Raw genomic sequence first — 14,761 nt, 5'->3', positions numbered from 1 at the left:
AAGCAGCCACAACTGTCAGTAAGAGTGTCCATGATTGAGTCTTTGAATGAAGACATGGAGATAAAACGGCCCAGTTTGAGTGTTTTTTACAGCTCGTTCCAGTCGCTAGCTGCAGCGAATTGAAAAGAGGAGCGACCCAGGGATGTGTGTGCTTTGGGGACCTTTAACAGAATGTGACTGGCAGAATGTGACTGGTGTGTATGTGGAGGGTGAGGGCTGCATTAGGTATCTCAGATAGGGGGGAGTGAGGCCTAAGATTAATGCCCATGATTTTGGAATGATATCTTCGATGAGGATACTTTTGGTCATGTAGTGTATGAGTGTAGAGCGATCATAATAGCCTACTAATGGAGTCAATAAAGTTTTAATCACATTCGTACTATTGAATGTGAAGCATTCTGGATAATGTCCGAAACAGGGACGAAGTCCAACAAAAGTGACGCCGGAAAACTATTGACTGTTGAGGGGAGGACGCTTGAGAAAGGGAGAGAGAAGGGGCAGTAGAGGACCAAAATATATTGGAGGGTGAAACAGTAGCAGAGCCGAGGAGGACATGAAATCGAAGAAGCACTTCCTTATCGGTTGATCTTGTGGAGAGGGGGGTAAATTCGTGCTGTGGTAGTGGTAGTGTCGCGCCTTCTAATACGTTTTAAATGAGGTAGTGTGGATAACACGGTCTCCGCTGTTTGTGTGTGCGCACGCGAGTGCCCTTGTGTGTGTGTGTGTGTGTGTGGAGGGGGGGTAGTTCGTAATGACTTTTCAGCCTTGATACAATTAGGCTGTACAACTAAAAACGGACTGATCCCTTGGCGCATGAGAAGCTCGAGGGAATGTGAGAGGGAAGGAACTGTAATACAGTACAACAATGCCATGGACAGTGACTTGGGAAGATCCCGTTTTGGGTGCACTTGTTAGGTCTATTTCGTCATAACGTATTGATCCAATTTATGATGGAGTGGCTTGGATTTTCCTGTTTGCTGTTCGGTGTGTTACTCCGGCCAAGCAACACACAAAACGTTGTGCCTGACACAGGTGAGTTTAGCCTACCTTATACAGGTGTGTCACGGTTAGAGAGATGGCTTTTGCATATTTCCTGTAGACTGTCAACAATGTTCCATTCTGCAGTTGGCGCTGATTAAAGTCGGGATACTCAGTCACATCATTAGATAATCCTTCGTTTTCTAACAATGACCTTAGGATGCATCGTAATATTTATCTGATCACATGGCCTATTAGTGTGGTATAGCCTAAATACGCAAAATAGTAACTTATTTACAGGGTCTAGAATAAGTGTATTGTATTATTATTGAGTTCATATTTTTTCTGTAGTGTGTGTGTGTGTGTGTGTGTGTGTGTGTGAGAGAGAGAGAGAGAGAGAGAGAGAGAGAGAGAGAGAGGGGGAGAGAGTGAGAGAGAGCCTTCCAGCTCTTGGCATTACAGTTGAAAGGGAGACAATGGAAGCTCTGTCTTTCATTGATATTGCTGTCTTCAAGAAAAACATTTGTCCTGCTGACTTCGGACAGATTTTTTCTGGAAACGGGTAACATTCTGTTTGCCAAATTACAGTAACAAAGCTGTAATAATATATCCACGCTTATGGTAGTCCCCAACTAATTAAAAGTAAACATTTGGATCTATGACTCAGGTTTATTTGAAAAATATTAAGCAAAGCCTTTGGAGACATTTTTCTGCAGGTCATAAAGGTGGGAACAAAGCTGAATGGATTTTTTTAGCTACTTTTTAATTACATAAACAGAGACTTAGGGTTTGAAGGAAAAGCCATACTTCTTCTCTATGACATCTCTCACACGCAGTCTCTCTTGCTCACAAACACCTCACTGTGGAATGCAGAGGGAAGAGAGCTGCAAATCCCTTTGTTCTCTTCTCTCTCGTGATCCTTTTCTTTTTCTCCCAGTACTTATGCACTGTCTTTCCTCCCAATATTTCACTAAGCTTCTATCTATTTTATAAGGGGTTAATAGGAGATACTGCCTCTGCCTCCATTCCCATCCCTCCTCTCTCCTCTCCATCTGTGTTAGTTACTATTGTATGGTTGTTTTCAGACATTGGCTGATACCTTTCTCCTGATTGCTCTGTTCTCCCTCATCTCTGTTCTCCTTCATTTCCTCTCATCCCTCCCTCCCTCTCTCTGCCTACCACCACCATCATTTTCTAGCGCTCTATAAAAGTTTAATGATTGTGGAATGTTGTTCCAAGGGGGCTCTCTGAAAGGAACAGAGAGCTGAAGCTTATGTGGGTGACACAGAGAGAGAGAGAGTGCGAAAGTGATAAAGGGAGATGAAAAAATAACAAAGGCTCTGCCGGAAGTGAAATAAAATGTGTGGAAAAAGTGACGCAATATGCATAATATGTATATGTGCCTTTGGATGATGGCAGTTGTGTATGTCTTTGTCTGTGCGTCTGCGTCTGTACCTCCATCAGGCGTCAGCTTGTGATTGAATGATACCTGTATTGTTCTTACTAGACCAGAGCATGTCAGTGCATCACCCCAATAGCATGTTAGAACAGCAAAATCATTGGGTTGCTCCTGCATTCCTGCAGGGTTATGCACCTGTTACAACAGGTCATGACAGCTGATGGAAAAATAGATGGGTTTCATCTGACATGCCCTTGTCCCTGAGGTGACAGAGGTATGTCTACTGTTTTACCAACCATATACTGTATAGCTGTTGCCAACCTGCTTTGGCAGTCAGCCTCTTGGGCGTTCTATCACACCAGGAACACACAGCAGAGAGGCAGAGAGCTGAGTCAGACACAGGACAAATGAAAATGTATGAGCTACTATATTTGAATTTACTGCAAGTGTGTTTTTGTTTTGTTAGTAGAAGTTGGGGTGTAGAAACTGGAGTGTTAGTAGAAGCCATTTAGATTTTACTGGAAATTATTATAGTATGTAGATGGTTGAGAGAGCAAATGGGGCTCAATTGTTTCTGAGAATAAAGATCCAGTGACCATTATAATGTGCTCTTCAGAGTGCGTCTGGCCAGACTGTGGCTATTCTCTGCACATAATGTTCTCTGTCTCTCTTTTTATCTTTCTCTCGCTCTCGCTCTGTTGTTTTGTTTCTCTTTCTCTAGTTTGTGTCCATTTTCTTCCAACTATCCTCAGATTTTAATCTGTTTAATTTCTCTCACTCCCTTGACAGTCATCTCTCAACCCCATACCTTTATCCATCTTTTAGCACTCGTCTCTTCATCCCTGCTTCCTTTCCTCTCCCTTGTCCTGTGTTGTCCTGTGTTCTATGGCATGAATCCCAGTCTGTGTTTGAATAAAATGGCTTAAACCAATAAAGTTTATTTTGACTGATCACACAAAGAAGAGCTAATATTTAGATTTGGACATAGGAAGATTAGCAAGTAAAGAACTACCACGACAGGTAATAACATTGGCAAACAATGTGTTTTGAAAAGCTTTTCATTACAAGTGTTTTTTTGTTGCCTTGTGGAATCTGTTCCTGGGCTTGCAGCCACATGCCTGCTTACAATTCTCTCTGTAGATATACGCTATCAGGGATAAATAGCTTCAGTGTGATCGCTCTCTCTCTCTTCCTTTCTCTCACTCTCCCCCTCTCTCGCTCAGCTCTGAACTGTTGTGAAGGGGACATCCTGCTCCTGTTGGATTCTTCAGGAAGTGTGTCATCCTATGAGTTCTCTCGCCTGCTGCGCTTCCTGTCTGAGCTGCTCCTCCCCTTCTCACTTGGGCAGGGCCAGGTGAGGGTGGGGTTGCTGCAGGTGGGCACTGAGCCACACCTGGAGTTTGGTCTGGACGCCCACAGTACCCAGCCTGGCCTGCAGGGGGCACTACAGAGGACCAGGCAGCTCCAGGGGGACACCAACACTGAGGCTGCCCTCATGCTGGCACAGGGGATACTAGCCAGGACTGGAGCTGGGGATGAAACAAAGCTCCCTAAGGTGCTGGTGTGGCTAACGGACGGGGTAGAGCCGGGCGTGGTGGATGGACCAATGGCAGAGCTGAGAACGGCGGGCGTGTCCGTGCTGGCTGTCTCTACAGGACACGGGAACTACCAGGTGCTGCGGAGGGTGGTGACCGCACCCATCGAGTCCCACCTGTACTTTGTGGACATCGATGACATCAGCATCATCACAGAGGACCTGAGGGAGGCCATCATTGGTGTGTGGGGCGGGGGTGAGGGAGGGAGGGAGGGAGGGAGGGAGGGTACAAAGACGGAAATAGATGACAATATATGAAATAAAACAATTTGCCCTTCAAACAGCACAGCATTGTATAAAACCATTCTGCACATATACAGTGTTCACTTCTAACACTACAACAGAGGTGGGACTATGCTACTTGACTAGAACTGAGTTGCCAGACTCAAGTGTTTATAGACGGTCCTGAGATTGCAGCCTCTGTAGTGTCCATGCAAACTCCCGACCTGAGGTGTATCTCTCCCCGCACCCCCCCATCCCCGCCTCTCTTTCTCTCTCTTAGAGCTGATCCGTGCTGAGGGCCTGCGGGTGGTAGAGGTGTCCTCCCACAGTGCTGTGCTGCAGTGGCGTCCTGTCCTCAGCGCCAACACAGGCTTCTATGAGGTCCACTACAATTCTATGCTGCCAGGTGGCGGGAAGGGTCAGCCTAGTGGCGGGGCCAGCAGCGGGGTGCAGTACCACAGACGGACCCTCCCTGGGGATGCCAGTTGGATAGAGCTGAGTGGTCTGCAACCAGACACCAGCTACACTGCCTCCCTCACCCCAAAGTCCAACCAGGACTACCTCAACACCCTCAGTGCCAACTTCACCACACTGCCCGGTGAGAGGGCGGGAGGAAGAGAGACTGGGAGAGGAGGAAGAGGGGATGGAAAGAAAGGGATTGGAATAGATGTCAGGAATGTGGGAGTGGAATATAAAGTTCAGTGACGTTGTAGAAATATGAATAGTCTAATAGAAAATCAACACTGGTAGACAATCTTTTTACATTATTGAACAACTTGTTGTGCATAATAATAATCTATTTTATTTTTCTGTCATCCCCCTCCCCTCTCCTCCCTGTCCTCTCCTCTCACACACCCTAGAGGTGTTGAGCCCAGCGGTGGTCACGGTGTCAGACTCAGGTCCTGACAGGGTGCGAGTGAGCTGGGGTCCTCTGCAGCCTGAGCAGGTCCAGAGGTACCAGATAGAGTATGGAGCTCTACCCAGTGGACAGGTCCACATGGTTATGCTACACGGACATCAGAATACCACTCTGCTCACTGGTCTAGAGCAAGAGACACAATACCTGGTCACCATCAGCGCCCTGTACTCCACTGGCAAAGAGAAGGCATTGTCTGTCAAGGCCTGCACTCAGGAGGGTAAGATGTGTGTGTTTTTGTTCACCCTCTGAATGGCAGACATACACAATCCATGTTTCAGTTGTCTCAAGGCTTAAAAATCCTTCTTTAAACTGTCTCCTCCCCTTCATCTACACTGATTGAAGTGGATTTAACATGTGACATCAATAAGGGATCATAGCTTTCACCTGGATTCACCTGGTCAGTCTATGTCATGGAAAGAGCAGGTGTTCTTAATGTTTTGTATACTCTGTGTATTTATCGTAGTCATTGATAAGGAGTCCATCCCTCCCACTTTTACCTTTGGGCCTGGTCCCTCTCTTTTTTCGTTCTGTGATTTATGGCTTTTATAACAAAGCACAGACACTAACTTGTCCTCTATCTCTGTGTGTATCTCAGTGCTGCCTGCCCTGGCTGACCTCCAGCTGACCCCAGTGGGGCATGATGAGGTGCAGGTCCGGTGGCGAGGCCACGAAGAGGGTCTGAGGGGGTACTGGCTCAGCTGGGAGAGGGGTGAGACAGAGATCCCCTCCCGCCCTGCGTCCTCTTCCCTATACCTGCTCCCTGGCTCCTTGTCCACGCTGCTCACACACCTGGCCCCCAGCAGCCGAGTGTGTGTGTCCCCTGTCTACCGCACGGCCCGGGGAGAGGGGCTCTGCTGCACCACACACACACAAACTGGTCTGACACTACGCACACAGACACATACACACACAGGTCTGCCAGCCTTATATTGGACTTGACCGATTTATTGAATCGCCACATTATAGTCATTGTAATTTTAAGGAAGTAGTCGTCTTCATATGGCTAACAGCACTCTTTTGCAACAGGAAAGTAATAACCCCTTTTTCTCTCTCTCTCTCCTTCTCTCTCACTTTGATAGAGCAGTATTTTGCGGTTATCCATGAGATTTGCCTGCAGTCAGAGAGCTGAAGTGGGGGAAATGTTTTAAATTTGAAGTGCTTTATTGACACATCAATGCTGTGGTACAATGGAGTCACATCTCTATGTCGCTTCAAACCACTTGATTATCCAGTATTCACACCCCTTGACTTTTTCCACATTTTGTTGTGTTACAGCCCAAAATTAAATGGATTAAATGGATTAAATTTAGATTTTTTGGTCACTGGCCTACACACAATACCACATAATGCTTTTCAACATTTTTACAACTTAATTAAAAATGAAAAGCTGAAATGTCTTGAGTCAATAAGTACTACAAAAATACAGGCGTCCTTCCTAACCCTTTTGCCAGAGAGGAAGGAAACCGCTCAGGGATTACACCATTAGGCCAATGGTGACTTTAAAACAGTTACAGAGTTTAAGGGCTGTGAGGAGAAAACTGAGGATGGCTCAACAACATTGTAGTTACTCCACAATACTAACCTAATTGACATGCAATCTGTTTGCAACAAGGCATTAAAGTAATACTGCAAAAGTAATACTGCAAGCAATTACATTTTTGTCTGAATACAAAGTGTTATGTTTGCGGCAAATCTAATACAACACACTACTGACTACCACGCTCCATATTTTCAAGCATAATTGTGGTGGCTGCATCATGTTATGGGTATGCTTGTAATCGTTAAGGACTGGGGAATTTTTCAGGATAAAAAATAAACGTAATGGAGCTAAGCACAGGCAAAATCCTTTGTCAGTCTGCTTTCACCGAACACTTTGAGAGGAATTCACCTTTCAGCAGGACAATAACGTAAAACACAAATCCAAATCTACACTGGAGTTGCTTACCAAGAAGACAGTGAATGTTCCTGAGTGGCTGAGTTACAGTTTTGACTTCTATGGCAAGGCCTGAAAATGGTTGCCTAGCAATGATTAAGAACCAATTTGACAGAGCATGACAACATCTGAAAATAATATTTCTGTATTTCATTTTCGATACATTGGCAAAAATGTCTAAAAACATGTTTTCACTTTGTTATTATGGGGCATTGCATGTACACAATACATTTAAGACATTTAGAATTCAAGCTGTAACACAACAAAATGTGTAATAAGTAGAGGTATGAATACTTTCTGAAGGCCATGTAAGTGGATTATGTTGTCATTTCATAAGGAAGAGAGGTCCTGGGTCATCTTGGTCAAGAAAAAGAAGTGTAGCTTCAGCATAGAGCTGTTGTGATCGAAATTGATGGATTCCATTTCTCTGACTCCAATGAGAGGGATTGCCACTGATGGGGGATAGGTGGATGAGGATGAAGAGAAAGAAGGGTGGATAGAGGGGAACAAAGAAGACATAGAACCCCCTAACTTTCTTGAATAACCGTATCTTCTCTCCCATGATCCATCTGGTCATATTGTGGGCATGCTGTTACACATAGGCATTTTAACTATTTCTGATAAAAGAGAACTATATTCACTTCATAAACCAGATGTAAAATCAAAATGTACTTGTACGCTTTCTCACATATTTTCTATATTCAGTTTTCAGTTTAGCTTTCACATAATAGGCTGCAGTCAACATATGAACCCATCAGCCTGACTCTTGTGAACTTGCTTGTGAAGATCGCCATCTAGTGGGAATATCTTTTACCACAGGCTGTGACAATCAGGCCTATGTTCAACTTTTTCAACTCTTTCTCCGCTACACAGTACACCCCTAAGTGTGAATATAATGCAAAAAACGAAGCCCATTTTCCAATTGAACAGCAATGCATTGGTCTCATATAGAGGGTAGATAAATTGCAATATCTGAAAACAGGAAAACATTTCCTCTCATATCTCATCTTCTGGGTCGTTCCATGTCATTTCAGCAAGCCATGACACAAACCATCTCAGATTGTTCCGAAATAGTTTCTGTAATAAAAAAACAGATTAGATAAGCATTCCAGCAACAATATTTTGTTGAAATATAATTTGATCTCTGAGAAATTAACTAATTGTTTGCATCCAAATTGGCCATTTAAATGTATAGGATTCATATAATATTTAATAAATATAGTACCTAATATCCGATTTGGACCAAACTTTTTTCTAACAATGACTAAAACACGAGGAATCCAAAGAAATTGTCAAAAGTCACCCACAGACCCCCCACGACAATCCAGAGGAGGCTTGTGGAAGGAGCCATAGGAGGACGGGCTCATTGTATTGGCCGGGATGGAATCAATGGAACGGAGTCCAACCGGTTGTTTCCATGTGTTTGGTACCATTTCATTTATTCCATTCCAGCTATTATAATGAGCCCTACCTTCTATAGCTCCTCCCACCAGCCTACTCTGCGCCAATCTCACCCCCAACAACTCTATGCTGCCTCAATGTTAATAAAGGGATAGTTACAAATTACAAACTGACGTATTGGTTTCCTTACCCTGTTTCCTTACCCTGTAAGCAGTTTATGGACAAAAATTAATTATGCAAGAAAAGGTGGTGCAAATTACAAATATTGATATAATAACCATCATATCGAAGTAAACTTGGAGTCACAAAGTGATATGGTGTGTGGTCCTCCCTAGGGTTGTGGCGGTCATGACATTTTGTCAGCTGTGATTGACAAGCAAATAACTGCCGGTCTCATGGTAATTGACCGTTAATTAACATAAACACATTTAGCATCTCCTGGCTTCCACGCATAGCCTACAAGCCACTGATGCAGGCCTTTGGAACATCTACATTTTAAAAAGTCTTATAAATGCATGTAATACAGCCTATACCATCACAATAAATGCATTATTTATTTTAGACAGGTCTAAAGAAGTCTTTCAGAATAACAGAATACCATACTCTTGAGTTGTCCTTGTGTTAGGCCCTGATATGGCTATGCCATATGGCTAATTAATTTAGCAGACAAGATTTGCTTAGAATTCCATTGCATTATTTTATAGTATGAAGAACAGGGTAGCCTAGTGGTTAGAGCGTTGGACTAGTAACCGAAAGGTTGCAAGTTCAAATCCCCGAGCTGACAAGGTACAAATCTGTCGTTCTGCCCCTGAACAGGCAGTTAACCCACTGTTCCTAGGCCGTCATTGAAAATAATAATTTGTTCTTAACTGACTTGCCTAGTAAAATAAATAAAAAATACAATTGAATAAAATGTTTTCTCCAAAGATGTAAGATTTAAGCTTTAATAGCACATGTGGCTATTCTGTGTTGAGCAGTTAACAAAGTGGTATTATGGTCACCATAACAGCCCTAGGACTCTTCCCACTATGACTCGGGAAAGCATGCAGTTTCTTAGGCTACAGATGAAATAAATGATAATGAACTTCACAGGGTGGTGAAAGTACACAGTACAGTGATGACTTTGATGCTCTTTTCCAATAAATATTGAAGGTCTTGTTCTGGTGACACGATGATCGATGCTTGACTGCCGTTTGACAAATAAAAATATTCTGTCTCTTATCCATAATAATCTCATCATGTAGACTCACTATCTGCACAGCCTACCCGCACTGCAAGTTGTTGGCTAAAGAGCGCATGTGCCAAGACCAGATAGGCACATTTGCTATTTTACTCAACAGTTTTGTTGACAAAACTATCGATGGAAAATGCCATGGAACACATTGAAAATGTTTATTCGGTATATGAAAACTTGAGCGAAAAACTAAATTTTGTGTGCACTAAGTCATCACCTACTAATTGTTTTTTGGAAACAAGTCAGTTTGGTGGAAACACACCACAGGTGGGAAAATTTTCATATTTTCTTTATGTTGATTTTAGAATATTCACATGAAAATCTGTTGCCAATTGGATGGAAACCTAGCTATTGAGTTACACAATACATGTTTTGGTACATTAGGAAGATTTGGACATGAAGTGTGAAAATGCTAATATAGGTACCATTGACTTGCATTGGATTTGTGCCACAAATGCTAGAAACTTTAGTGTTTACCTGGTAAGGAAACCAACATTGAGGGGAGGGAGTTATATATATTTTTTATCACCTAATAGCAGGAACAGCACCATCTAGTGGTCAGAACCTGGTAGTATCAGGGTGTATAATGGCACATAAACCTAACGACTTCAATGATTAAATTCTATAAACGGGGGACATCACCAAATTCACTGAGAATGCATTACATAGGATAAAGAAACAATACTCCGAGCCGCAGCTCCATACTACTTTTCAGACATAGAGAACTGATGATATATACTCGTTGTTGAGGTGGTTTTGGTGTGGTGGGTCCGTGGGTGGCTTTTGAGATTCGTCATGTGTAACACATTGTTAGTAAAATATTTTGTGGAAATCGGATTTTAAGTACTATATTTATTGAATATTATACGAATCTTATACATTTAAATGGCCAATTTGGGTGCAATCAATTAGATTAATTTCTCAGAGATCAACGAAATAATTTTGCAGGATTGCTAATCTAATCTGTTTCTAACTACAGAAATGATTTATGAACAATCTGAGATGGTGGGTGTCGAAATACTTTCTTGTACTTTTTCAAGTGGAACGACCCTTGTATTCTATGTACTCAATGTTAATATCATATGATGTAATAAAACGAGTGTAAATTGCTTCTTCTTTTTTAAGTAATTTAATTTTGGAGTGTAAAAATAAATACAACACACACACACACACACAGGCAACTGTATGATTGTTGTCAGGTACAGTATGACCATTAATATCTCTAGACAAAATTGTCAAATGCTGTAGCCTTGCAGCCCCAACATAGATTGATCTGCATTAAGATTTAGCCTATTAAACAGCAATTATTTTTTACACAAGTGAGTCCATTTTTTTTTTTGAGGCTCTTCCCTCAAGAGACAATAACTTTTTCAACTGCAACACACGCTTAGAAATAACATTCTGGTATCAAAACAATGCAAACTTTGACAAAACGATGAAACACCGGAATTTGCTGAAATAAAAATTAACCGCTTCCACCCGTTTAAAATATACTGCTATTATTGGTTTACGCAACGAAATTCAAGACCACAATAACCAATCACAACCAGTATGAAGAATAGCAAGGGGCGCGGTTTACATACGGCCCATCCAATCGGTAGAGACTGTACTGGAGTCCCGTGCTGGACTGGGCCTCGGTCTTGCCTGGTGTCATGCAACCGACTATTGAATATGTGATGGCGGCAGAAGACTTGAGAATTCCCGGGGAGGGAATTCTTATAGGGGATAAGATATACTCTGGTGTAACCCTAACTTTAGATAACTGTCTCCTGCCACCGGAGCGACTACAGCAGAGTCCGTCCGCTGAACATGGGCTCTCCGCGGATACCGAGGAGCAGCTGCGAATGCGGGGCTGTGAGTTGATACAGGCCGCGGGTATTCTGCTTAGACTCCCGCAGGTTGGTAACAGTTATCTAGCTAACTATTGTGCCGAAGTTAAGTAGAATTTGCATTCAAAGTGAGACAAATCTAATTGTACAGGTCAAACACGAGACCATGTCTAGAATCAACAGCTAAGTTAAAGACGCATGTTGTTTACCAATGAGGCAGGCCATGCGATGGATTTAAATCGTAGTTAGCAAGTTAATTGATAAACGTGCTCTCCAGGTAGCCATGGCCACGGGGCAGATCCTTTTCCAGAGGTTCTACTACTGCAAATCGTTCGTCAGACACTGTGCAGAGGTAGGACCCTCACTATCCTGCTCTGTTTGGCAACCAGTTCCACTACAAAAAGCCTTCATCAGACTTAGCTCAAACATTCACCCCTTTACTATTTGTTCACACTGTTGCTGTGACTAACTAATCTCATGATGCTATTTGTCCTCTTTCCCCTTCTCAAAATACCCATCTACCTCCCTGCCTGCCTCTTTCCAGATGGTTGCCATGGCTTGTGTGCACCTGGCTTCAAAGATCGAGGAGGAACCGCGCAGGGTGCGAGATGTTCTCAATGTGTTCTACCACCTCAAACACAGCAAAGGCAAAAGGTAAAGGGTTCTGAACTCCTCTTCCAGTTCTCCCAACCCTCTTGTGGTATTCTGTATATCGCTAACCATGTGTATCTTCCAGGACCCAGGTCCCCATGCCTTTGGATGCCAGCTACATCAGTGCCAAGGCTCAGGTGATCAAGACGGAGAGGAGAGTGCTGAAGGAGCTGGGCTTCTGTGTGCATGTCAAACACCCCCACAAGGCAAGCAGCAGACTCCTTACCTCACCACCTTCAATACATTCAGTGGCGCATTTAATCTAAAACAGGACAATTGATAACCACTGTGGTTTAGGCCCTGTTTGGTCTACTGGTTTGTTGTGATTGCTACTGTAGGCTTGGATTTGTATTACCATGACATGCCTAACAAATTATCTTGTCTACGGCAATTTACATTGCATCTGGTCTTGGGAACACATCCCTAACAGTTTTTGTGCTCCTCTGTCACAGATCATTGTGATGTACCTCCAGGTGCTGGAGTGTGAGAAGAACACCAAGCTGGTACAGACAGCTTGGTGAGTATCTTCTTGATATTTTGTTTAATAATTTCTCAATGTATCTCGAATGTCATATTAGGAAGAGTTCTTATTTATCTATTTTCATCTCGCTCTCCACCTCTCTCTGCTGCTATCTGTTTTCTAGGAACTACATGAATGACAGTCTAAGGACAGATGTGTTCCTGAGGTTCAGTGCTGAGACCGTGGCCTGTGCCTGTATCTACCTGTCAGCCAGAACACTTCAGGTAGGACACTACAGTGTACACTTATGTGCTTTAAACATGCTAACACATAAGGTATTTTACAGTAATATACCATCCCAGGTTGTCATTCATACACCTGCACATATCAGCACACCTACTACACAAACCAAGATTGTATCTAAGGACATATGCTCAAACATGATTAGCTGGTCTAAATAGCTCCCAGATGTCCATAACAGCGACATGACCACCTGTCTGATTCCTCACCCTCCTCCCGTCTTCCATGCAGATCCCTCTGCCAGACCAGCCTCCCTGGTTCCTGCTGTTTGGTGCGTCTGAGGAGGACCTGAGGGAGATCTGTGGGCGGATCCTGAGGCTGTACTCACTGCCCAACGTCTCCCTCCTCAGTATGTTAAAAGAAGTGGACCAGTGTCACCTGGCCCTGGATGCACGCATCGCCAAGGCTAAGCTGGCAGGAGGGGGACTGCTGGCTGTGGGCACCCCCACCCTGGACGTCCCCTCCAGCTTCTCCCCTGCCTCCAAAGCAGGTGAGACAGACGCACACCACTCACCCATAGGAAACACACTGTGTAATAAGTGATATCTTAATGTTTTATATCATGCATTTTTGTTTCTATTTCCTTATTTTTGCATCCTGGCATCTTAAAAAAAAAAAAAAGATTATTACCGTCCTCTCCGCTTCTGTTTGTCTCATGTGCTCATCATTTCCTTTAGCAACCCTTTGACTTTGTAACCATTTCCTCCTACAAAGTTCCTTATGCTCATCTCTCTTTGTCCTAGCGTCGCCTGCTGTACCACAGACCAACAGGGAGTCTCCCCTAAATCAAGTCGCCCTAAAAAATGCCTGCCGGAAACTCACTAACGGAGACGAGTAAGTATTCTTCCTCTACTGGAGTATGGGGATATCTGTAATGAGTATATTTGTGCGATTGAATGGAGCTGCTTTCCCTCATGAAATGAAGACTCTTCTATTTTTGCTTTTCTCCTTTTTTTTCTCACTCAGGAAGAAAAGAGGGAGTCGTAGTGATGAGAGAAGAGAGACTCAGTCCATGTCTCCTTCCAGAAGAAGGTATGGAAGAAGCACTGTGCCTTACTCTGTTTCATACGGACTCCATATTGAGTCTCAGCTCTGAGACTAACTTCACTCTCTGTTTTCAGACGCAGTCGTAGTGTCTCTTCTCCTTTGCGCTCTGTCTCTCCCACCCACCGCCAGAAAATCAGTCGCAGGGATAGAGAAAGGGAAAAAGAGCGGGAGCGTCGGCGGGAACGGGAGAGGGACCGGGGAAGAGGAAGGAGAGATGAATACTCACGTAGAAGATAACTCTCATAGGTGTTATCAAGGAAGAGCTATCGTAAATGACCTATGGAACAGCACATCATGGACCAAATACAAGCAAGACTTTTCAATGTTTTCACTTTTGTAGATTGTTTGTATTACATTATAATTTGGGAAACTATGCTCTAAGATCATAGTCCAAAGCTTTTGCATGAACAATATTTTTGAAATAAAAATGCTTTTAGATGATCTGTTGTCTTGTTTTATGATTGGCATCAAGTGATTTAGATGACTTTATTGGTTAACCGCACACAAGGTTCAACTGAAATGTGACTTCCGCTTTTAACCCAACCCTTCCGAAAGACTCATACATACAGGTTTTGATGCTGTTGTGGGGGGTTAAGTGCCTTGCTCAATGGCTTCTAGGATTTTGATACCAACAACCCTCCGGTTGCTAGCTTTACGTTCTGCCAGGTTTTCCTGTCGTACCCGGGATTCAAACTGGCAACCCTCTAACTGCTAGGCTACCTGCCACCCATTCAGCCACCCACAACCAAACACACCTCTACATCCCTCCCTAGGGAAGCTAGGCATCATAATGA

The 14,761-nt window shown here is 43.4% G+C and overlaps 2 protein-coding genes across 3 annotated transcripts; both read left to right on the top strand.

The window, feature by feature from the left end:
• Positions 1-632: 632 nt before the first annotated feature.
• On the top strand, positions 633-7,712 carry LOC139559338 (von Willebrand factor A domain-containing protein 1-like). The gene is made up of 5 exons (XM_071375265.1): positions 633-1,032; positions 3,601-4,152; positions 4,474-4,791; positions 5,054-5,329; positions 5,708-7,712. Exons 1-5 carry the CDS (start codon positions 948-950, stop codon positions 6,049-6,051), a joined length of 1,575 nt encoding a protein of 524 aa, XP_071231366.1. The 5' UTR covers positions 633-947; the 3' UTR covers positions 6,052-7,712.
• A 3,538-nt stretch (positions 7,713-11,250) lies between these two features.
• On the top strand, positions 11,251-14,408 carry LOC139559346 (cyclin-L1-like). Of its 2 annotated transcripts, none has more exons than XM_071375284.1 (10): positions 11,251-11,582; positions 11,791-11,861; positions 12,054-12,163; positions 12,246-12,366; positions 12,613-12,677; positions 12,805-12,904; positions 13,152-13,410; positions 13,664-13,754; positions 13,887-13,952; positions 14,042-14,408. In XM_071375284.1, the coding sequence occupies exons 1-10, from the start codon at positions 11,333-11,335 to the stop codon at positions 14,202-14,204; spliced, it is 1,296 nt and encodes a 431-aa protein (XP_071231385.1). In that variant the 5' UTR covers positions 11,251-11,332; the 3' UTR covers positions 14,205-14,408. The 2 variants fall into 2 exon arrangements, with proteins under 2 accessions (XP_071231385.1, XP_071231378.1); XM_071375277.1 differs by having other exon boundaries at positions 11,277-11,578; positions 11,787-11,861.
• Positions 14,409-14,761: the final 353 nt, after the last annotated feature.

Source organism: Salvelinus alpinus, chromosome 2 (genome assembly GCF_045679555.1).
Source record: "Salvelinus alpinus chromosome 2, SLU_Salpinus.1, whole genome shotgun sequence".
NCBI lineage: Eukaryota > Metazoa > Chordata > Actinopteri > Salmoniformes > Salmonidae > Salvelinus > Salvelinus alpinus.
This window is presented reverse-complemented; position numbering and strand designations above follow the sequence as displayed.